We start from the raw sequence: 25,057 nt of genomic DNA, 5'->3' as shown, positions 1-25,057 counted from the left end.
TTTCTTTTTTCATTTGTTAGTTCACTTTATTATTCATTCAACAAATATTTATTGAGTACTATGTGCCAAACACTCTTCCAAATGCTTGGGATACACGTTATTTACACAATGGACAAAATTAAATTTCTTCACCCACTATGCCTAGGTGGTAGCATGCCTCAATACAGTGGGGTGAAATATTCTGCTAAGTGGTGTTCCTGCTATCAGTTTTGCACAAGATAACCCAATGCCCACAGAGCAGAAAAAGTAAGTTTTAAAAGTCAAATTTAAAAAATATTAGTCCTTTGCTACCTTCAACTGTAACTTAGCCATCTACAAAGCTCCCAATAATTTGGCCCTTCTTAGCTCTTAGCCTTACTCTTTTTTTTTTTTAACATCTTTATTGGAGTATAATTGCTTTACAATGGTGTGTTACTTTCTGCTTTATAACAAAGTGAATCAGCTATACATATACATATATCCCCATATCTCCTCCCTCTTGCGTCTCCCTCCCACCCTCCCTATCCCACCCCTCTAGGTGGTCACAAAGCATGGAGCTGATCTTCCTGTGCTATGCAGCTGCTACCCACTAGCTATCTATTTTACATTTGGTAGTGTATATATGTCCATGCCACTGTCTCACTTTGTCCCAGCTTACCCTTCCCCCTCCCCATGTCCTCAAGTCCATTCTCTGCATCTGTGTCTTTATTCTTGTCCCGCCCCTAGGTTCTTCAGAACCATTTTTTTGTTTGTTTTAGATTCCATATATAGGTGTTAGCGTACGGTATTTGTTTTTCTCCTTCTGACTTACTTCACTCTGTATGACAGACTCTAGGTCCATCCACCTCACTACAAATGACTCAATTTCATTTATTTTTATGGCTGAGTAATATCCCATTGTATATATGTGCCACATCTTCTTTATCCATTCATCTGTCAATGGACACTTAGGTTGCTTCCATGTCCTGGCTATTGTAAATAGAGCCACAATGACGACTGTGGTACATGACTCTTTTTGAATTATGGTTTTCTCAACGTATATGCCTGATAGTGGGATTTCTGGGTTGTATGGTAGTTCTATTTTTAGTTTTTTAAGGAACCTCCATACTGTTCTCCATAGTGGCTGTATCAATTTACATTCCCACCAACAGTGCAAGAGGGTTCCCGTTTCTCCACACCCTCTCCAGCATTATTGTTTGTAGATTTTTTGATGATGGCCATTCAAAGAATATTTTCTTATTCAAAAATTGAAAGTGGAACTGTAACACTTGTCTAAGGGATAAATCTACCTTCACCCAATTTCACTGTGACTATTTTTTTCTCTGAGGCGCTTAAGCTCTTGGAGAAAAAATGATCAACCATTTGGCAACAAAAATTTATTGATTAGTTTGCAACTTTAGGTACAACAAATATAATTTCATCACATGATTACAATTCAGTATTTGTGCTTTGTAGGATAAGTAAACATTCATTTGAGCACAACAAAAATCTACACAGAATATTCTGGGGTTGTGTAAAAAATAAACATATCCTTTTCCATTTAATACCATGAAGAACTTTCAGTTTGAGATGGTGGATAAATGTTAAGATTTGACATTTGTTTAATGTGTCAAATTAAACATACAATCTAAATTTGGACTATTTTTAATAATAAATGCCTAAAGAGTCCTGGAAAGGATTCCTGGCGTGGGTGGTAGGGAGGAAATAGAGTTTCCAATGAAGCTTTCTTGACATTTCAAGAAATGTCAATTTCTTGTCAATGTGGATGACACACAAGGCCAGCATTGATGGGGTGGGGTCTTGTTCACATTTAAAATTACTTCACAATCTTAAAAATAGTGTAAGAGCATAGTATCTCAGGAAATCTTTAATAAACACTTTCTTTGATCAAGAAGATAAAAGCCAGTCTAGCTCATTTAGTTGAAGGGAAAGAAGACTTACTGGGGAGAAGTTAGATACCTTTATTTTTCAAAAGAGTAAATCCCTGTTTTTAAAATACTTAAATGTGATAATATTTTCTTTCTCTCAAATTAAATGCTAGTATCCTTAAATCAGGAAGTCTATGATCCTAACTGGTTATGTCGAATCCTGCATCCATCATTATAAATGTCATAAGACTAGCAAGTCTGCCATACGGGTACTTTTATAATGAAACCACAGAGCTCAAGAGTCAATATATGACTTAAGACAATAATCTCTTCATATTTTATGAACCTCTTAAGGTTAGCTCAATATATTATTTAAGATAACAATCTCTTCATAATTTACAATAAAAATAAAATGAAAGTTTAGATTTTATATAATTTAATATACAAGCAGATTTAATCTCAAAAGATGCTCTTTTGTAAGAAAGCTTCTTCCCTTTGGGTAAGAGTTCTGTAATCATTTTACTCATGTAATATATAGAAGGAAACAAGACAATCTTTGATCTTTCTCTCTCTCAGCTGAACACCAATCGTTTTCTGATTAGCTAGGAACCCAGATATTATTGGGAGATGTGGAATATTTATCAGTGGGCTGTAGTGGATAAATGAAATCACCTTGGTAGAGGACACTGATAATACTCTTGCATTTCTGTTAATAACCACTGATAATGGTCTGAAGCTGGAAAGCTTTTATATCAAAGTTTTGGAAATGTCTTGCCCATATCTTAAGTATTTACCTGGGCTGACAGACCCCTTAATCTGCTCAAAAGAGTAAAATAAACATTACAGCAGAGTTTATAAAATGATTTTGACCAGTGACTTTGTTTCCAGTCGATTCACATAATTGGAGACATTACATAACATTTTATATTATTAAAAATATGTAAGTGCAACTTTCCTGGAGTTTGGGCCTAGTTATAAGTTTTTCATTTGGGCCCATTAAAATTCTGTTTTTTTCCAGCCATTCTAATACAAGCTCCTTTGAACTCACCCACCGGTTGTATTGATTTGTACAGACTGGTATTTTGCTTTTCCTCAGATTTATTTGCTGTGCAGCAGACCTGAACAGCAGGTTTTTTCATAGCTCTGTTAATGTGATGTGATGTTTTGAGAAAATTTAGAGCAAACCACTGTGATCTAAGCTGGAATGAAGGAAGGGGTACCCTAAAGGCAGAGCCGCCTTATCCCAGTTCCAAGAGCCAGTCAAAGAGACTCGGGGTCCCATCCTTCTGCTCCTCACGCATTTTGTAGTACTGAACAACTGCATGAAAGATATCTCCCACTTTCCAGGCCTTCTGATGAACCAGCTGCACAACATCTAGAAACTAAAGTAAAGCACAGGGTTAGGCTCACATATCACAGAGGGTCCTCAAAGTTATATCGTTCAAACGCTCTTCCAAAGCCAGTGGCTCTCCAGGTTATTTTTTAATATCTCTAGTGACAGCACACTATATTCTAGGACAGTCTATTTTCTTTTTAGACAGTTCAGATAATTAGCGAGTTCTTTCAACTGAACTGAAGTGTTCCTCACAGCAGTTGCCATCTTTCGATTTTGGGAGACTACATGGAATTCTTCTTGCCACGGTCTATCTTTTAGATATTTGAAGAGTTTCCTCAGATCTGCTTTCCTCGGGGTTGGACTCTCTCTAACAGGACTGTAGAGCATGGTTCCCAGTCCCTTCTGTCGGTGTCACAGATAAGTTCTCATTGGATGTATACATTTAGGCCAAATAAACTGTGTTACACTTTTGGGTAGGGTTATTTACCGGTTCCTCAGTCCATCTTGAACATTGCCCTCCCTCTTCATCAAGTTTCGAGAGACACTGGCTTTCCATGGAACAGGAAAAGCACAGATTGAGGAAACATCTTAGATTCGTCACCTGGTGAATGGTACCAGCTTCAGCTGGCCACAACGTAGAAAGTTTATGACTACAGGTGCATTGTGAGTTGGGGGTGGGAAGGTGGGAAAAGCATTATAGATGGTTCCCTTCGTGAAACCGTGGGATGAAGCCCAGAATGAAGGCTTCTCAAACTCCTTAGTCAGATACGTATAAAGCAAACTAATGATTATAAGAGCCCAAACCTGCAGGAAGTATCTACTTTCATGCATGTTATCTCATTTAATTCGGTCAACAACCCTGTAAAGCAGGCATTTAAAGATGAAAAACTGTGGGTTTGTGAGATGAAAAGTTGGCAGTAGGATGCACAGTCTTCTAACACTCCAGCCCAAGCTCTTTCTACTATTGCACCACATGCATTTTGGTCGTAAGAGAATAAGCCATTGATATTTATTTGGAACACTGGGAGAAAGGATAAGCTGGGAATCCGGTATCGTTTAATGAGGAAGAAAAACCTATTTGTTAAAAAAGATGAGGGCTGTAGTTTAGTTACTATTTCTTCAATGTTTCCTTCTAGAATGTCTTTCCTCTGCTCATTTCGCATTTGTTCAGACTCTCAAGATCAGCCGGAAAGTGGAATGCTAACTTTTTTCTGGTCTTTTCCTCCCCGCTCTTCAGTTTGCATTTGCTAATTCATTTCCATTGCTGAGACGTTGTCTTATAGAGAGCTACTACTAAATTACGTGTCTTCTCCCAGCTGTGGCGGCACCAACTACTGCACAGTTACAGAAATCAGTGCTTTATTGTACTCACTCGCCTTGTGTTGGCTTAATCAGAACAAAGCAATTCTCTAGGCTGGAAAATAAAACGCTTAACTTTTAATACATGGAAACATAAACATCATCTAAAAGATGATGTAAAAAAGGAGACCAATGGGAAGCCGATGGCAACTGTATTACAGAGAGTAAATGTCCCAGGAAAGGACATCGTCTTAGCCACCTCTTTATGTCTAGTGTCTGCACCTAATAGGGGCTCAATAAATATTTGCAGAATGACAAAAGGGATGAACAACCAAATGTGAGTCAATTGCATCAAATGCATTCAAAAAGATCAAGAAGGCTATTTGAAATATGGAGTGACATCCAGAATCATTGAAGACGAACCTTGTCTAAATATTCATTCTTGAGTTTTATATAATGTATTTGCACATATATAGTTAAAAATTAGCATGCACATCTTGGGGCTTCTTACTCAATAATTTTCTACTGATAGGATGCTCCAAAAAGATGACTGGGGGGCCATGGATCTAGGCAAAGGCTGGGCAGAGCCTAGTCTGGTGCAATGGTAGTAGGCAAGGAGGAGAGTCAAAGCTGGTCATGCGACAGGTGTCTCATCACACTGTGCCTGGGAGTGGGCATGTATATTGTGGGGGTAAGGTGCCTAGGACCTCTCTTCACTGGTCACTGTGACAGCCATGGAAGGTTAGTGCCAATCAGCTCCATCAGTCTCAGTGATAGAATTTCAGAGACTATTAGTTGTCTGGTTTCCCTCAAAATTCTGCCTAGCTTTCTGTCTGTTAGATCTGAAATTTTAGACAGCTTAATCCTTTAGGTTAAGGCTTTGCTCAAAACACAAATACCCTCAGAAAGGGGAACATTACAGGTGATTACTAGTAATTTACGGAGAGGCGTAAAAATAATTTTGTGAGCTGTTACTTGTTTCTTGGTGTGTATGAAAGATCCCAGGCATGTTTTCTATTGGACAAAGTGGTAAAAACGTAAGTCCTCAGGGAAAGGGGAAGAAAGGCTAGGATGTCTTTGCATGATTTGGTTAATCAGACTTTCCCAGCTCTTACTGGAAGTCTAGAAATTAGATGCTCCTAGTGGAGAGGACTTGAACATCAAGTTTCTGAGGTCTCACTGAGAGAGGCTCATAATTCATTGGCTTCAAGATTTCCCTCCAGGGTCATAAGTGGTCTTAGGCTAGACTCATCCCTTGAGGGTATTTGCTCTTCCTTAACATGTCTTATAAAAGAAACAGTCAATATAAAGTAAACAGAAATAGAAAATTAGCCTTAGCTCTTTTCTTTTTTCTTTCTATACACACTGGTTCACTGGGCTACCATCTTATTCCCAACTTTTATCTCTCAGGTGTTGCTCTGAGAAAGAATCAAAATTCTAGAGCCGATGCCAATACTGGCTAAACCTTTCCCAGAAGGCTGTCTGCTTCAGACCTTTCTGGAAGCCCAAGATTAGCTACTTTCCATCTATTTGGGGCTTGCTGAAGCAGGGTCTCCCACTGTGGTGATGACCATAACATGTTGTTGACTGGCCAAAGTCGTCAAAGTGCCCCATCACCTAGGTCGAATGGTCACACGCTAGACTCTGTCTCATGATTTCTAAATCCAGGCCAATATCCCAATAAAGCAATTTTCAAAAATGATCTGGCCCCACTAAATATAGCATGCTTTTAGGCCGTGATGACTTCATCTCAGACATCGAGACCTTGAACCATCTGTGGGGCTGATGAGCAGGGAAGGTCTTACACTTTCTTTTCTTCCTTCATTTAAAAAAAATTCTAGACAAAAACGAAGCTAAGATTGTGAAGAAATCAGAAAAGGACATTTCCAGCTCATTACTACAGCCTTGAAAAACTGCATTCTATTTAGCAGCTGGTTCTAGATCTTTCACTGTATCTGTCCATGTTTTTGACTTGGGAATTTCCTAATCAGCTTTAGTGTGTCAGAGATCTGAGTTTTTCTTTCCAATTTCCAATTTTCATTTCCTGCTATTTCACAATCAATAATAATTATGTTCCCTTCCTGTGTATCATAGTTGGCATTCCCATGAACAAATGTTTCGTCTTAGGTAACTAGAAGAATTTGTATCCTGTGATGGTATATCACTGGTAGACTCATTTGAAGAAAAGTATCACATGGTAGATGCCTTGTATATTCTCAGGTGCATTTACTAAATTAGATTAATTGTTTACCAAATCATATGGTGGAATCTATGGGAGTTGTTGCAAGTCGTATGGATTTTTGAAAACATTCAACTTAGATTTCTGAAAGCAGACACCTTCTTTTGCTCCAAGGTGAATTCCACTTGATTAAGCACGAGTGAGCTGGTCTTTATATTGCTCCTGCAATTATGGCCTGTAGAGTCGTGATTCTCAGCCTTGGTTGTACCCTAGAACCCCCAGGGACCTCGAGAAAACCCCAAAGCCTGGGTTTCATCCTGAGAGGAGAGACTGATTTAATTGGCTCACCCGCTGGGGTCTATAAAAGCTCCCCAGGTGATTCTCGCACACACTGAATTTGAGAACAATGACAAAATATTCAGTTCAAGGCAGACAGTTTCTTACATTCACAAACGAAGAGACAATATCTGTTATGGACTGAATGTTTGTGTCCTCCCCCCTTCCCCACTCCCATTCATAGATTGAAGTCCTAAGACACAAATATGATGGCATTAAGAGGTGGGGGCCTTTGGGAGATAATTAGATTTAGATAAGGTCATGGGGATGGAGCTCCCATGGTGGGATTTATGCCCTTATAAGAAGAGGAAGAGATGCCAGAGCTCTCTCTCTGCCACATGAGGGCACAGAGAGGAGGAAGCCCATCACCAGGAAATGCATCTGCTGGCACCTTGATCTCAGACTTCCTAGCCTTCAGAACTGTGAGAAATAAAATGGCTGCTGTTCAAGCCACTCTCTATGGTGTTTTGTTAGAGCAGCCTGAGCTAAGACAGTATCTAATTCTTCCTTATTTTTCCTTCCTTTGTCATGTATTTTTTTTCAAAACTGAGACTTAAAGTGTAGTATTTTGGGGAAAGTTAGGTTAACAGTAAATGCCATCAATGTTTTCTCTCTCATTCTCTTCCCACTGCTTTGCATATGGAAAAGAATAAGAAATTAAAGGCGAGGCCACTCCTCTCCTGACTCCCACTTTCTTAGGAAGGTAAGTTTACATCTGTTTCCTCTTTGCACATTCTGTTCTATGCACTGCCTTCAAGAAAAGGAAGTAATTCTCAAAATGAGCTTAAAGATGAGAAAGGCACCTGATTTACTGCAAGGCCAGTCATCAGCCCATTCTAGCTCACAGAAGCTCATTGAATTTAAACAGAAGTAAAAGAGCTAGAGAAAATAATGCTTTGGCTTCAAAAGAGCAGAACAGGGCTTCCCTGGTGGCGCAGTGGTTGGGAGTCCGCCTGCCGATGCAGGGGACACGGGTTCGTGCCCCGGTCTGGGAAGATCCCACATGCCGCGGAGCGGCTGGGCCCGTGAGCCATGGCTGCTGAGCCTGCGCGTCCGGAGCTTGTGCTCCGCAACGGGAGAGGCCACAGCAGTGAGAGGCCCGCGTACCACACACACAAAAAAAAAGCAGAGCAATTAGCTAGTTGATATCTGTTTTTAAAAACAATTGCTCTCAAGATTCCCCCCATCCCTGCTTTGAATTAAGTAGATTAAATTTAATTGATGTCAAGGTCCTTGTGAATTAAATTCACAAACTGTTTTAGATTTCAAGGTGTTGGAATTCTCAGCAGTCTTTCCTCTGGAATTTAGCATACTTTAAAGCCTCCTCAAATTCTGCCACTCCTTCAAGATATTTCTTATGGAAGGGAGTCTCAAATTTAGGTGTTCATTAGCATCATTGTACTTGAGCAAAGTTGTTAAAAATGCATATCTCTGGGCCCCACTCTTAGAAAGTGAGTTCCAAGAAGGGGTCTAGGAATATGAATTGTAAATAAGGGTCCCAGGTGACTCTGTGCGTTTGGCTCATGGTCACAGGGTGAGAAGTACCGTTTCAGTGTGCTTCTCGTTTTCCTTGTCCAGAATAAGCTCCCATCACTTTCACATTTGGTCTTTACAACCTGAGCCTCTTGGTTTATGTTCTCCCTACCTTGGGTCCTTCCTAGACTGGAATGTGAACTCCAAAAGGGTAGGATATTTTGTCTCTCTTGTTCCCTGTGTCCCCAGAGCCTAGAACAGTGGCTGGAATATTGTACATATTCGATAAACTTTTCATGAATGTTCCGAATGTACGACATTCAAGTGGACTTGGAATTTTAATGATTAGACAGAACACTAAAAGAGAAAGCTTGAAAAGGTGTCATTTATTGGAGAGGAGTGACAGTACAGTGGGCACCCAGAATGTTTGGAATTTGCCTTTTGAATAGAAATAAGGCTGGAAGTAGTTATAAGCTGACATTAAGTGCCCTTCAACTCCAAGGCTAAGTTCACCGGCAGTGGTGGGAAGGATGAGCTGCTTCAGTATTCATTCATGATATCCTGTCATTTTAGTTCATGCTTGAGACCACCATCAAGGGAGGTGTGTTGGCTAAATCAGTTTATCCAAAAAATTCAGAATTTACACAGATAGGGACTCAGGGTATGTATCTGTGAACGGTGTTTCATACTCTAGTGACAGTGGGGGAATGTCATTGCTGAACTTAACAGAGACATTTCTTTAATCTTCTCCAAGCCAATGAGGAGCTAATGAGACACTGCTGCTCTCAAGTGACACAGCCTCCTCGGTAGGAAGCCACAATCTCTCTTCCACACCACTTGAAAATGGCCACTTAACTTCCTGGCTAATTTAAAAACAATCAGAATGAGGTCTTCAAATGCGTTATCAGTAAAAGAAAGGATGTCAAAATTTTACATAACGGTTTGCTTTGTTTCACCAGTTCTGTCATAGAACTGGGCACAGGCAAGTGCCCTTTTACGGAGAAGCCACTATGTGTAGAGAACCCTAACTGACTCAGAAAAAAACTGTTAGAAGATTCAGTCCATAAAATTACATTACTTGGAAATAACCTCCTTGAACTGATGCTAAACAGGAGTGAAACATCATTAATGTTTATCTTGATGACACTAGTGGAACATTTATATTCTCAGAAAAATAGTTATGAGCAAAGACAGGCATCCTCTTCGAGAACTGAAAATCAGTGGGGATAAATAAATATTGTGTCAAAACATCATGTACATAATTAAGGTGTTAATGACATACTCCTTGTCCTTTCATCTAAGGGGAATTTATGAGACATATATTCACATAGAGTGTTACGTTGTTTCTTCAAAATGGTGGATTGTATAAAAATCTACTCCATTAAGAGACCACCTGAAAATGCACCAGGTAATGCTTTTATTCAGCGAGAGGCTTGAGATGAATTTGGAAACCAAACTGCCTTTCATTTTTCCAGGAAACTGAGAATGTACTCTGGCTGAGAATGTTCTTGTTCTCCTCCCCATGGCAGAGGGTCTTGGGATTGTGTATGGCAGGAGGGAGGGGTCAAAAGTGAAGTGCTCTTTCACCGCATCCTTTGCACTAGGCAGGCTGGATGGTAAGGTGGAAGGAGAATTTATTAAATAGCAAACCACTCATCACCTTGCAAATAAAGGTATGCCAAGCATAGGATCGTATCTAGAACCAGAGAGCGTAGAGCTGTAGGCAGTTCTAGGCCTGAAGAGAAATATGAATTACTGGCTAGAGAGAGAGGCTGAAGTGGAAGAGGGCATGGAAAATAAACTAGGTCTCCTTCTCGATTTTTTTCAGTAGCCAATCCCATTGGCTGGGGATGCAGACATAGATACGCTGTTCTAATTACCATGTACCTGAGCAGAAGGGTAGAGGACCTTTAATTTCAGGCTGTAGGATTCTGGCAGTGAGGGTTAAAATGCAGTTACACATTTTAAAAATCTAGATTGTAACTCAAAGGCAATCTAACTTGAGAGAGACGCACTACTGACAGGTATCTGTGGAGAAAGTGGGGTTCTACCACTAAGCTCAAATATCACTATCTGAGGACTCTCTCATGGACTAGCTTTTGAGTACTGAGTTGCTCATCAGTAAAAAAGGGACAATAATATCCATTCTGCTCTTTTCACAGCGTTGTTGACAAACAAGTATAATGAGTATGTGGAAGTGACTATAAGACATTAAAAAAGGCACAGTGGCAGAGATAGGCAGTATCCTGAAGCAGCTTCCAAGATTTTCTGCCCTTATCCTCAGTACCATGAATAGAATGAGATAATTATGCCCTTATTATGTTATCTTAAATGGGAAAAGGGACTCTTCAGTTAATTTTGAGTCAATCAAAAGGGAGGCTATCTGGTGAACCTAATCTAAATGAATCCATTAAAAGCAGAGAGTTTTCTCTGGCTAGTGGCAGAAGAAGTAAGAGAGACTGACAGCATGAGAGCATGAAGGGACTGTGTGACAAGAAATTGGGCAGCTTCTAGAAGCTGAGAGTGGACCTCAGCCAATAGTCAGCAAGGAAATGGGGACTTAAGTCCTACAACCACAGGAACTCAGTTAGGACAACAACCCTAACAAACGCGGAAGCTCATTTCTCTCTACAGTTTCCAGATAAGTGCCCAGACAGGCTGACATGTTGATTTCTGCCTTGTAAGTCCCTCAGTAGAGAGCGTGGAAGTCGCCCAAACTTCTGACAACAGAGCTGGGTATTGTTGTTTTAAGTTAGTAAATTTGTGACAGTTTGTTACACAGAAATAGAAAACCAATATAGCAACATTATTATTAATTTGAATTTTTTAAAAACATACTTTTAAATTATGGAAAATTGAGCTTGAAGACATTGGTAGATGGATTCTTGCTTTAATCTTAATAACTGAGATTCTACAAGAGTAAAGGTCTGGTCTTAGAGAAAGGGAGTTAGAGTGAGAGTTGCTATTAATTTAGATGTTGGCTAGGGATCTATTTCTTAGCTTTATATTTCTAGGTGGAGAAAATAATGAGAAAGCCCATCCAATGCAAATCTGTCCCATAGGGAATTAAAAATGCCTTCTCTTTGACGCCATGCCATAGTTTAATTATCAGGATGGCCTCACATTGCTGATTATTGGCTGAGGTCCACTCTCAGCTTCTAGAAGCTGCCCAATTTCTTGTCATGCGGTCCCTTCATGCTCTCATGCTGTCAGTCTCTCTTACTTCTGCCACTAGCCAGAGAAAACTCTCTGCTTTTAATGGGTTCATTCAATTAGATTAGGTTCACCAGATAGCCTCCCTTTTGATTGACTTAAAATTAACTGAAGAATCCTTTTTGCCTTTCCTTCTCTACTTTTTATTTAAATGAATGTTATGAAGAGGTTGTTTCCAGAGTGAGGAAACACACACAAAAATAAGACTCTTAGAAAACTATCCTGTCTCCTCAATTTACTTTTTCATCATCACCAACTAGCTAAGACAAACTGACGGTCAAAGAATTATCATGATTATATTTATGCAGGTGGAAGGTTTCAAAGTTCTAATCACAATTTTAAGGTGAAAAGTCAAGGAAAAAATTTAAATGGATTAACTGGGCATTTACTGAGTTTTAAGCAGGGATAAAACACAAAGCCTTAATGATATACAAACGGGGAACACGGTACCTTTTCGATTCTGTTTTCTTGAGATTTCTTAAAGTAGATAGTGGGGATCCCGAGTTCAGAGGCAGCTATCCACTGCAGAGTGGCTCGAAGCTCAGTGTCAGGACATTCTGGCTCCAGGTCAAAGTTGATCACCAGCAGGCTCCCCTGGCGGCTGGCCTTTCCCACTGGCATTCCAGAGGCACGTTCTGAATACAGACACAACTGCCTTACTATACTTTCCATACGAAGATCACAGGCAAATTGTGTCTCAAAATTATGGGAACGTGGCTTACCCTCTATGTTTTCTGACTGTCCTTTAAGAATCTCGTTTTCTTCTACTAATTCACTTTGGGAGGAAACAACAATATATAGTTGGTAATGTTTAGGAAGAGCAAGCTGTAAGTGCTAGATGAGGTGATGGGTCTTATTGATCTAAAAGCTTCTGAAGTTTCATATATTTATTGTTTTTGTGGAATAAACTGAACCAATACTAGGGAAATACCAACGTGGCTATTACGTAGGACTACTGGGTCTGCAATGAATAACACTACCCCTAAAATAAAGGCTAGATAAACTGCATGGTTTTAGTTGGGATAATTGGTGTGGGAGACTCTGAGAGATGCAATCTTTTCTTCTTCTTGACCTCCTTTCCATAAACCTTCACAGGTTTGAACAGTCAAGGAAGGATTTTGTAGGTATCTAGATCAGATTTGAGGACTTATCCTTCTTCTGTATTTGCTTGTCATTTACAGAACCATATATTTCCATCTTGAGACAATGATATTTTTCTATACCATGATAGCAACATAAAATTGCATTTTCATTTAGGAAAATATTTTTCTACCTATACTTGGTTCTTTGACCTGAAATAAGGGAAAAGACAATCACAAACTTTAGAACTTAAGAAGGGTGACAAAATATCTCAATTAGTTGAAAATTTTCTTTTTCTTTCTTTTTACTGGGAAGATGTAGTAGGCTGGGGGTGGTTTAGAACTAGATACTCATAATGGAAGTGAGGATTTCATTAAATATAGTCATGTTCAACATCTGAAGTGCTTTCACATAGTGAGTACTTATTAGGGAGATTTGTAAATAGTGGGAGGACTCAGTTAATGCTTTTAAAATAAGAGTATATGACCCAACAGCTGAAAGGAAGTGACCATCTTGGGAAGCCCATGGTTGTTCTGTATTTTTGTCTGGTCTAGAAATTAAACTGCAGGTGCTCTTAAAAATGTGTCTCTATGCGAGAGGATTCTCCCTTATATTCTCTGTTACTGCTAAGATCTGGCTAATCCCATTGTATTCCTGATGTCGAGAGAAAGTGTAATTGTTCTTTCATGAACACCTAATTATTTGTAGAAGAATGGCCAATTTCCCAAGGGTCTAGATTTTCTGCTAGATCTCTATCCAAGTGACATAAGTGAAATGACATATGGTAGGTACAATTTCTACTACTATGGAGCTGCAGAATGCTGATATGCGTAGAGGTGGTCTTGGTTTTCTCTATCTGTAGTCTGTGGGGTCCTAGGCTCATACTGGGGAGAAAGATGGACAAAATACCTAAACAAATGTTTCCTGTAGGAGAAAAATAAATTTACCCCAAAGTGTTTTTGTTTGTTTTGCCTCCTTTAAAAAACAAATCAAACCCAAGATAATGTTTATGTTCATCTCTACCTGTGAATGATGGCTGTGTGGAACAATAAAGAATGCACTGCAACCTTTAATCACTGAGAAATATTCCCGCAGGCAGGATACCTGATTAAATAGTGAAATAAATATGATTTAGCTATAGATAATAATTGAAAAAATAGATCAGGGAGCAACTTTAGTCCTATACTTCATTTTCACTTTTCTGAAATTTCAGCAATCTCCAAATAATAAGTCATAATGGTCAAAAATAGGTTTCAATTCATTTAATTTTCCAGGACAATCACAAACTCTAGATATAGTCCTGACCTCATGTTGCCCTCCCTTTATGCACCATATTTTAGGACACACATATTGTACTTTTTTCCCTTGGTCTTTTAGAAGGTCCTCATATTGTGGGGAGCATATATAAAAATGACACGTTCCACCACGGTGCCATTTGGTATTAGACTCATTAGTGGCAATAATCCCAGGTGTCTACAAGTAAAGGAAAAGCCATTCACACTATATTCTATTGAACAATAGTCTTTGCTGGTTGGCATAGTACAATTTAAATGGATTTTTGTTTCTCTGTGACCAACTAGGTAAAATGACATTATATGGATATATGTCCATATAATGGACATATCTGATTATATGGATAAGCTTTATCCAAAATGATTATATTATATTATATATACGTTTATATATATATATATTAACGATTATATTATAGGAGGCAGAATTGAAATCCAGAAGGCAGGTGGTGGGAAGGGTGAGACTACTGCAGACCTGAGTTCTTACTCCAGTGACATGAAACCATACATGTCTGGGAACCTCAGCAGGACAGACATGATGAAACCAGTGGTCGGGAACAACTTGAATGATCAAAATGGATGGCCAGATGGAATCGGAGTAGTGGTCTCACAATCACTGCATCTCAGTGGCTACTTACTTAATCATGGGAGAAGATGGCATGCTTTCCTGATAAATGTCCAGGTCCATAATGCCAAGACTGCTAGTGGCACTACTGTTGCCATTGCTGACAAAGCAAAAGTTTACACATTAATGCCGGTGTCCACCACCTGGCCACACTGCTGACACTGCTGCTCCACCATTCTAAGAGGTTCTTCCTTTGGTCCCCAGAAGAATACTGCTTAGTGTCTAGGACTCCTGAATTGATCTTTATTTCTGACCAAATCAGGGGAAAACACAACAAAAGACATTTTTGGCTCAAGCCAATCATCATCATCATCATCATCATCATCAACGTTTCGTAATTTCTGCAGTGGTCATACCTGGTGGACCACACCTAGTGGGTGACAATCAGCATGACTCCTTTCTTCCCCATCCTAGTGACAGTAAGCATGTCTATCCATCAGCAAGAGACACCTTGAGTATACCTCCAGAGACTAAGATACTTCTGAGAATGCTGGCTGAGGGGGAAGATACGGGAATGCTTATCTGCCTGCTTCTTGGCTTTTGACAGAAACCAGCGATGCATGTTCTCTTTTCCCTTTGCCATTCGGGGGATTTTTGTCAGGGATATTCCATAGGACATGCATTTGTCTCATTTTTTTTCCTGAGGGACTACAGAATTTACAAGTACAAAGTTGGGCAATGCCAGAGTTTTATAACTCTATCTTAAAATCTTTGAGAAGTAGCAACACCTGATGCTTTGTGTGTTGTAGAGAAGGAGGGATCACATATTGCAACATTTTTGTAGGATGCACAGTCAACATATGGTCTAGTTACTAGCCTGGAATTTGTTTACTGAAACACAGAAGAGTTGAGCCCATTTTTAGGTTCTTGCAAAATGGAATGCATCCAATTTCACCAAACTCACTATATTTTCTCATACCTTCTCTATTTTCCAATGACGTCTCTTCAAGTAAGGTTTTCAAAGAGTGAGTGCTGGGATATCGTGTAATGGGACAGTCTTCCGTCAGGAGTTCCATGAATAAGCAACTAAATCCCCTCATTTCAAATTCCTGTCTTGGTTTTCGTGTGGGGTACTGAATGTCTTCACTGATTGAAATCTGATGACTCAAACATTGCTCTGGAGGTAATGAACTGTATAAACTTATGCTAAGTCCAGAGATTCAAATTCTCTTTGCTTTCTATCTCTATAGGATAACATTTCCCACCAGTTTTTGAAATTTTAGATAAATCGCTTAACATTGTGAAATTTTCCTAAGTCTAAACAGACTGAACTGTCAGAAGTAACATTTTCAAGGAGCCATACAGCCAGATGCATCGGAAACCCACTTTCCAACTGGCCTTTCTGGAAAGTCTGTGGACTTGTTGGCCCAGTATCAAATAAGATTTTGGGTAGAAACATGAAGATTCTTTTCATTCTCACCTCACAAAGGACTAGTTTTTAGTTTATGTCTCCTGATTGGCTCAGGTCCTCCCAAATCTGATCTCTCTTTAGCACCTCTCTAGCTTTTCTAGAGCAACAATACAGAGGGGAGGAACAGTCAGGTCAAACAACACAACACAGTATGGAAACGCCTCATGTAAACCCAGCCTGTCTTGCATCTGAAATACAAATGAACCAGAAAGAAAGTATCACACACACCAGGTGTAATAGCAGCTCTTCTTTAAAAACTCACAGTTGTCATCATTGAATGCACTAGCTGGAGCTTGCAGAGAAGGGAACACAGATGACTCTCAACCTTGGCCAAGCTAGTTGAAACCATAACTGGATATTAAGATAGCTCTCAGCACAAATTATGACGGGCAGTCTTTCCTTTTTGCTCTATTAGGGACCCTTTGCAGAGAATGCTTAAAATGCATTTCTGGAATCTGTGTTGAGACCTGTTTCCCTGGTAAGTCATTTAAAGAGCAGGTACCTCATGGATCGCTCACTGAGCTGCAGGAAGCTGCTGGTGTCATCTGGGTTTTCTTCCTCATTGGCGAGCTGGGACCAGCTGTCCGTGCTCTCTCCACTGCTGCCGGGAGGGCTGGAGAACTCATCGGGGGCTCTGCCTTCTGTTGAGACTTCAGCCTCTGGTACATCTCTGGCATCAGGGCTGTCACTGTAGAGGGTAAGATATTACTAAGAGTGCAGGCACAAGACTGACCCTTTCAGGGGAACCTCACTGCATGCTCTGTTGAGCATGGATCTCTGCCATAGTCAGCAGGATGTCCTAGGACATAGATGGAAACTTTCTTTTAGGCTAATCCTCTGCCGATGCCCTAGGTCCCACTTTGCCTTTTCAGGATTACTCTCTATCAGCTTTCTTATTTCTTCATTTGATCTCTTTCTACTGACTCCCTCCATTCATTTAAAAAACATGTTGAAGCAACCTGGCCTGCATACATAAGAATTATTGAAGGGCAGTGGTGTTTAAAATAAATATACCCAGAGCATCCTTCCCCTGAGATTACGATTCAGGGGTTCTGCAGGAAGGCCCAGAAACCTGCATTTTAACCAACCACCCCAGGTGATTCTAATGCAAGTTCCATATGGACGATGTTGGGAGAACAACACCCAGCCCAGTTCTAGTGGTTTACAAAACCATTTTGCCTGTAAATGCCTCTATACGTATTTTGTACTTGCAGCCGCCTTTTTTTTTTTTTTTTAAACCCCATCCTCTCCCTCTGAAACCTCTGATTTATGTCAGCATCACTTTTCTGGATGAGCACCTTTTTATATCAAGCATTTAACCTTTGATCTGACAAGCTTTTTTCTTTGAAACCTTTCCTTGTTGGCTTCCCATGAATTTCTGCCTTTCTGGACACTCCATGCCTGGAACCTGGTTCTCTCTTTGTCCTTTAAACATAGTATAGCCAGCTCTGATTGATTCACTGCCCTCCTTTCCAGTCTGTCCCTATGCAGTCTCATCTATTCTGCCTGTGAAAATAGCTTCCAAATCTGAGCTCCAGGCAGGGCCCCTCTTCCTGATTCTGGGGCTCTTTTCCTCAGTTGGTCTTCGGAACATCTCCAATCTGTCTCACTAACATCTCAGAATCGACCTATGTAAAACAAATTCTAATTGCCCTCCCATCCTCTTCCTGTATTTCTTATTTCATTGACTTTTCTGAGTGTCCGGGCTTAAAATCTTGCAGAAAACTTCTGATTTTTCCTTGACCTTTACATTCAATCATTTGCTATGTTTTCAGTCCCATCTCTAAAGTTTCTCTCACATACTTATCTCTGTCTCTGTGCTCAGGTAGTTATGTTAATTGAGGTCTTTCTAAATTTCTAGAATTTCGATTTGGAAGGAACCTCACAGATTTCCTGTAGATTAGGATGCCAAAGCCCAGTGAGGTGGAATGATTTACCTGAAGTTACAACAGGAGTTGGTACCAGACATCGGATCTCAAGTTTTGAGACTCCTGGGCACTGAACCTTGACTTCTTGCCTGGACTATATTGTGTCAGCCTCCTAACAGTTCAGCCATGACTATTCTTCCTCTTTCAAAACCTTCTTCACACATATGCCAGGTTAATGTTAATTAACGTTCTCAAGGCATATCTTTGGCCTTTCTTGTCAAAAACCTTCAAGAACTTCCTAAAGCTAAACTCTTTCCTTCACGGTCTTGCCTTGCCTATCCAGTTTTATCTGTCTGACTCTAGTTCATTACTGAGTAAAAGCAGACTCTCTGCTTCTCCTCAAATGTGCCATACATTTCCTGCCTCTTGACCTTTGCCCCGTTGCTTCCTCTGACCAAATGCTGGAGACCAGGGTGCTTTGAGCACTGTTCCTGCAGTCCAGTGCTGTAGCTTCCACTTCTACCACGTGTCGTCTATTCAACTTGGACAAGTTAATAAAACTTTCCAAGAAAAATAAGAATACTAACCTCATAATGGTTTTTGGAAGAAATAAGCTAGAAAATAAAATCATTTAATGCATTTATCTTAGTGCTTGGTATGTAAGTATATATTATTCTTTATTAGTAAATTATATAATTCATTAAGAATCATATGTCTAATAACATTCTTTCCTGATCCTTGTTTCTTACTATTCCTTAGCCAAGATGCTCTCACCTCCCTGAAGTCGTCCTTAATCTCTCTCACTAGGGCCATCTCTCTCTTGAATGATCAAAGCAATTAGTCTGTCTTTCTTTCTTTTTGGTAGCACTTAATGCTTCCTAGTTTGCAGTCTAGTGTATATACCATACATTATTAAGAGCTTTTTTACTTTTTTATGTATTTGGAGTAGGGCTGTGAACACATTAAATATTTTTTAGATGAATATGTTATTGTTAAAATTGCCTAGCTTCATAAGTACAACCATATTCAAATTTAGATAGCCCTACCTGTTAAGTCTTATGTGGAAAGATATGAGAAAGATCTTTCTTACACGCTAACGGCATTCTGAATAACTACGGTATTGAGGTGTGGCAGTTTCTATCACACTCTACTGCTAACATTTGGTGAAAGCAGGTTTTTAATAAGCTTGACTTTCCATTTGTTTGCTCTGGATTAGAGATCAGACCACTTCTTTTCTCACAGAGCAGCTTGCATTCATTCTCTGTGCCCCAATTCCTTACTGCACACTGCACCTGTAGTGAGGTTTGCACCACAGGAGAGGAACCTCAAAATTATCATGCCTGGACACATCTGCCTCTCTTTTTCTCCAGGGAGAGAAGGGAAAGAGAGAGACATGATGGAGGAGAGAGCACTTTGCTCTAGATTAGAAACACATTCAAATCTTTTCTGTGGAGAGGAGGAGATGTCACTACCCTGGAATATAATTAAACAGCTCCAGGGAAATGCATCACTGTATCTCTTTAGAAGCCTCTATCTTCAGGGTTAGTATTTGATCAACCTTCAGTCCAGGTGCCAGTGCTCTTTGCTCAGAAAGCCAAATGTACAGAAATGTGAACAGATTCATGGAGACTTTTCTCCATAAGCTCATCAAAAACTAATAGCATAAAGAGAAGGACATTAATGTTTGCAAACAAAAAGCAAGAGTGTATTTCTCAGTTGACAATGAAAAATATGGTAACTCGGTGAGTGGAGACTGGAATGCTTTTCTTGGCCCTTGTGCACTGGCTGTAGAAAGTAAGGGCAGCTGCCAGTCCACACTGAGAGCTGTCCTCAGATTGGGAATTGCCTTGCCAGGGTTATACCCTATCCCAGTGAGCACCCCAATGACCAGCTGACACAGAGATATAAAAGTCCACCCTTGCCTCAATTTGCACTAAACATGACAGACCATCCCAGCTTCAGGGTTTCCTATAGGATGCACTGTGCCCTCAGGTGCAAACATATTTGGGGGGGACCATCTCCCTCTGTCCACTCTTGTCTTTCCTTCCTTCTTACCCATGTATGTACACTTTTCTCTGGCGAGCACTCCTTAACAAATTATATATATTTGCCTGAACTCTCCTTCTCAAGGTCTGTTCCCAGGAAATACAACTTAAGACACTTGATCACTTTTATGCAAAACACTTGATCGGTTACAGAAAGATCTACATAATTTTCCTCAATCTTAGAATTAGTGCTGTTATCCTTTCTCCAAAAATGGTTGTACTTTTTACAATATTTGCTAAAATGAGTTCTAGTATAGAGTGTAGAGTTTCAAATGTATAATTTTTTTGGTATGATTAAATATCCCCTTGATATGTGAATGAATTACATAGGTAATAGCACACCAAATATTGTCCCTAAGATTCCTTCTCAAAGTATCTGTACAGGTGTCGTTTTGAGGTGTGGCTGTTTCTAGTGTGATCTGTTGCTAACATTTGGTGAAAAGAGATCCTTAATAAGCTTGATTTTTCTTTCAAAAATGTTGAGATTTTTCTAAATTGAGCAGATAGAAAGGGGAAGAATGGATGTAGCCAAAGGAACATTCACTGAATTTAACTAAATTCAAATGAAAGATAAGTTAGTTCACTGATGACAAATAGAAACAATATACATATTCCCCAAAGTGGAAATGAGGCAAATACTCAGCACAAAGGGGAGGGCTCCTAAACCATTTGTTTACTTGGTTAAAAAATAATTTCCTGGACTAATTCCTTACTGAATTAGGACCTTATGTTATTAAAAAAAATCATTATAGGATATTTCTTACTAAATCAAAGTTAAATCTCAGTGATTGACATTAAACATCCAGCTTAAAAATGAATCTGTCAGTATATTTTATTTTGTCTCAATTTCCCACTCTATTTACAGTAAATCTCATACAGCATGTCACATAACTAGGGATTCAGAATGAATAGTGATTATATCTAAAACACTAGTTTCCATTTTCTTCTGAGAGAAATTTATAGGTTTGCTCATTTTTCCCAGACTGAACCAGGAGGAAACAGAAAATAAAAACAGACCACTCACAAGCACTGAATTTGAGGCTGTGATTAAAAATCTTCCAACAAATAAAAGCCCAGGACCAGATGGCTTCACAGGAGAATTCTATCAAACATTTAGAGAAGAGCTAATACCTATCCTTCTCAAATTCTTCCAAAATATAGCAGAGGGAGGAATACTCCCAAACTCATTCTATGAGGCCAACATCACCCTGAATCCAAAACCAGACAAAGATGTCACAAAGAAAGAAAACTACAGGCCAATATCACTGATGAACATAGATGCAAAAATCCTCAACAAAATCCTAGCAAACAGAATCCAACAGCACATTAAAAGGATCATACACCATGATCAAGTGGGATTTATCACAGGAATGCAAGGATTCTTCAATATACGAAAATCAATCAATGTGATAAACCATATTAACAAATTGAAGGAGAAAAACCATATGATCATCTCAATAGATGCAGAAAAAGCTTTCCACAAAATTCAACACCCATTTATGATAAAAACCCTCCAGAAAGCAGGCATAGAGAGAACTTACCTCAACAAAATAAAGGCCATATATGAAAAAACCACAGCCAAGATTGTTCTCAATGGTGAAAAACTGAAACCATTTCCACTAAGATCAGGAACAAGACAAGGTTGTCCACTCTCACCACTATTATTCAACATAGCTTTGGAAATTTTAGCCACAACAATCAGAGAAGAAAAAGAAATAAAAGGAATCCAAATCAGAAAAGAAGTAAAGCTGTCCCTATTTTCAGATGACATGATGCTATACATAGAGAATCCTAAAGATGTTACTAGAAAACTAGTAGAGTTAATCAATGAACTTGGTAAAGTAGCAGGATACAAACTTAATGCACAGAAATCTCTTGAATTCCTATACACTAATGATGAAAAATCTGAAAGACAAATTAAGGAAACACTCTCATTTACCATTGTAACAGAAAGAATAAAATACCTAGGAAAAAACCTACCTAAGGAGACAGAAGACCTGTATGCAGAAAACTATAGACACTGATGAAAGAAATTAAAGACGGTACAAACAGATGGAGAGATATACCATGTTCTTGGATTGGAAGAATCAACATTGTGAAAATGACTATACTACCCAAAGCAATCAACAGATTCAATGCAATCCCTATCAAACTACCAATGGCATTTTTCACAGAACTAGAACAAAAAAATTCACAATTTGTATGGAAACACAAAAGACCCCAAATAGCCAAAGCAATTTTGAGAAAGAAAAATGGAGCTGGAGGAATCAGGCTCCCTGACTTCAACTATACTACAAAGCTGCAGTAATCAACACAGTAGAGTGCTGGCACAAAAACAGAAATATAGGTCAATGGAACAGTATAGAATGCCCAGAGATAAACCCACACACATATGGTCATCTTATCTTTGATTAAGGAGGCAAGAATATACAATGGAGAAAAGATAATCTCTTCAATAAGTGGTGATGGGAAAACTGGACTGCTACATGTAAAAGAATGAAATTAGAACACTCCCTAACACCATACAAAAAAATAAACTCAAAATGGATTAAAGACTTAATGTAAGGCCAAACACTATCAAACTCTTAGAGGAAAACATAGGCAGAACACTCTATGACATAAATCATAGCAAGATCCTTTTGACCCACCTCCTAGAACAATGGAAATAAAAACAAAAATAAACAAATGGGACCGAATGAAACTTAAAAGCTTTTGCACAGCAAAGGAAACCATAACAAGATGAAAAGACAACCCTCAGAATGGGAGAAAATATTTGCAAATGAAGCAACTGACAAAGGCTTAATCTCCAGAATTTACAAGCAGCTCATGCAGCTCAATATCAAAAAAACAAACAACCCAATACAAAAATGGGCAGAAGAACTAAATAGACATTTCTCCAAAGAAGATATAAGATTGCCAACAAGCACATGAAGGAATGCTCAACATCACTAATCATTAGAGAAATGCAAATCAAAACTACAATGAGGTGTCACCTCACACAGGTCAGAATGGCCATCATCAAAAAATTGACAAACAATAAATGCTGGAGAGGGTGTGCAGAAAAGGGAACCCTCTTACACTGTTGGTGGGAATGTAAATCGATACAGCCACTATGGAGAACAGTTTGGACGTTCCTTAAAAAACTAAAAATAGAACTACCATATGACCCAGCAATCCCACTACTGAGCATATACCCTGAGAAAACCATAATTCAAAGAGAGTCACGTTCCACAATGTTCATTGCAGCACTATTTACAATAGCCAGGACGTGGAAGCAACCTAAGTGTCCATAGACAGATGAATGGATAAAGAAGATGTGGCACATATATACAGTGGAATATTACTCAGCCTTAAAAATAAACGAAATTGACTTATTTGTAGTGAGGTGGATGGACCTAGAGTCTGTCATACACAATGAAGTAAGTCAGAAGAGAAAAACAAATATCGTACGCTAACACATATATATGGAATCTAAAAAAAAAAGTTCTGAAGAACGTAGAGACAGGACAGGAATAAAGTTACAGACATAGAAAATAGACTTGAGGACATGGAGAGGGGGAAGGATAAGCTGGGATGAAGTGAGAGAGTGGCATAAGCTTATGTATACTACCAAATGTAAAATAGATAGCTAGTGGGAAGCAGCCACATAGCACAGGGAGATCAGCTCAGTGCTTTGTGACCACCTCGAAGGAGGGTGGGAGGGAGATGCAAGAGGAAGGGGATATGGGGATATATGTATACATATAGCTGATTCACTTTGTTGTACAGCAGAAACTAACACACCCATTGTAAAGCAATGATACACCAATAAAGATGTTAAACAAATAAAAAATAATAAAAAATAAAGGTAAATTTCTTTCCTAAGCACTTTGGCTGTATACATAAATTTTTATATGGTATGTTTTCCTTTTCATTCAATTAAAAATTGATTTTAATTTCCCTTGTGACATTCTTTGACCAACTTATAATTTAGAAAATTTTCAAATTTTTTGGGTGTGTGGATTTCCCAGGCACCTTTTTGTTATTGATTTTTATTTTAATTCCATGTGGTCAGACAACATATTCTATATGAGTTTAATTCTTTTTAAATTTATTAAGACTTGTTTTATGGCCTAATGGTCCATCTTGGTGAATGTTTCAAGTGTACTTGAAAAAAAATGTATATTTTGCCATTTGGTGGCGTCCTTAATACATGTTAATTAGGTCAAGTTGATGGAGAATGTTACTCAAGTCTTGTAGTGTATCCTTATTGACTTTCTGTCTACTATTCTATCCGTTACTGAGAGAAGAGTGTGAAATTTCCAACTGTAACTGTGGATTTGTCTATTTCTCCTTCCAGCTCGATCAGATTTTGTTTCATGTAGTTTGGAGTTCTATTATTTAGGTGATTACATATATACATTTTCCATGTGTTCATGATGAATTGGCCCCTCTATCATTATAAAATATCCCTCTTTACTCCTGATAAAATTCCCCTGACAAAATTCCTTATCCTGAAGTTGATTCTATCTGATATTAATATAGCTACTCCATCATTCTTATGATATTTCTTTTTCCATTCATTTACTTTTAACCTATCGGTTATTTTATATTGGAAACACATTTCTTATAGATGGTTTATGGTAGGGTTTTGCCTTTTTATTCAGCCTGACAATCTCTGCTTCTTATTGGAGTGTTTTGATCATTAAAAAATTAATATAATTATCAATATACCTGGGTTTAAATTATTATCTATTGGTCCCATTTATTCTTTGTTACTTTTTCGCTCTTTTCCTGCATTTCTCTGGATTAACTAAGTAATTTCTACCATTCCATTTTATCTCCAGTATTGACTTATTGGCTTTTTGTTTTACTTTTTTAGTAGTTATCTCAGGGTTTACAGTATGCATCGTCAATTTGTTACAGTCAATTTTCAGATTACATTATACAAATTCACTTAGACAGGAAGACTTTTACACTTCCATTTCCTCTTCCTATCCTTTGTGCCATAATTGACATGTATTTCAGTCCCACATGTCATAAAGCAATATTTTTTGTTTTAAATAATTATCTC

The 25,057-nt window shown here is 38.7% G+C and overlaps 1 protein-coding gene across 1 annotated transcript in view; it reads right to left on the bottom strand.

Annotated features, from left to right (window-relative positions):
• Positions 1-2,300: 2,300 nt before the first annotated feature.
• The window catches only part of SPHKAP (SPHK1 interactor, AKAP domain containing), a 96,357-nt gene continuing 73,600 nt past the window's right edge, over positions 2,301-25,057 (bottom strand). Inside the window, exons 7-11 of the mRNA XM_019923411.3 lie at positions 16,594-16,779; positions 14,694-14,780; positions 12,406-12,458; positions 12,134-12,318; positions 2,301-3,229 (exon numbers count right to left, since the gene is read on the bottom strand). Of these exons, the coding sequence (XP_019778970.1) occupies positions 3,086-3,229; positions 12,134-12,318; positions 12,406-12,458; positions 14,694-14,780; positions 16,594-16,779 (655 nt within the window). The 3' untranslated portion in view covers positions 2,301-3,085. The remainder of the gene's footprint in view (positions 3,230-12,133; positions 12,319-12,405; positions 12,459-14,693; positions 14,781-16,593; positions 16,780-25,057) is intronic.

Source organism: Tursiops truncatus, chromosome 7 (genome assembly GCF_011762595.2).
Source record: "Tursiops truncatus isolate mTurTru1 chromosome 7, mTurTru1.mat.Y, whole genome shotgun sequence".
In the NCBI taxonomy this organism is placed as follows: domain Eukaryota; kingdom Metazoa; phylum Chordata; class Mammalia; order Artiodactyla; family Delphinidae; genus Tursiops; species Tursiops truncatus.
The sequence above is the reverse complement of the archived record's forward strand: the minus strand, read 5'-3'. Positions and strand labels throughout refer to the sequence as shown.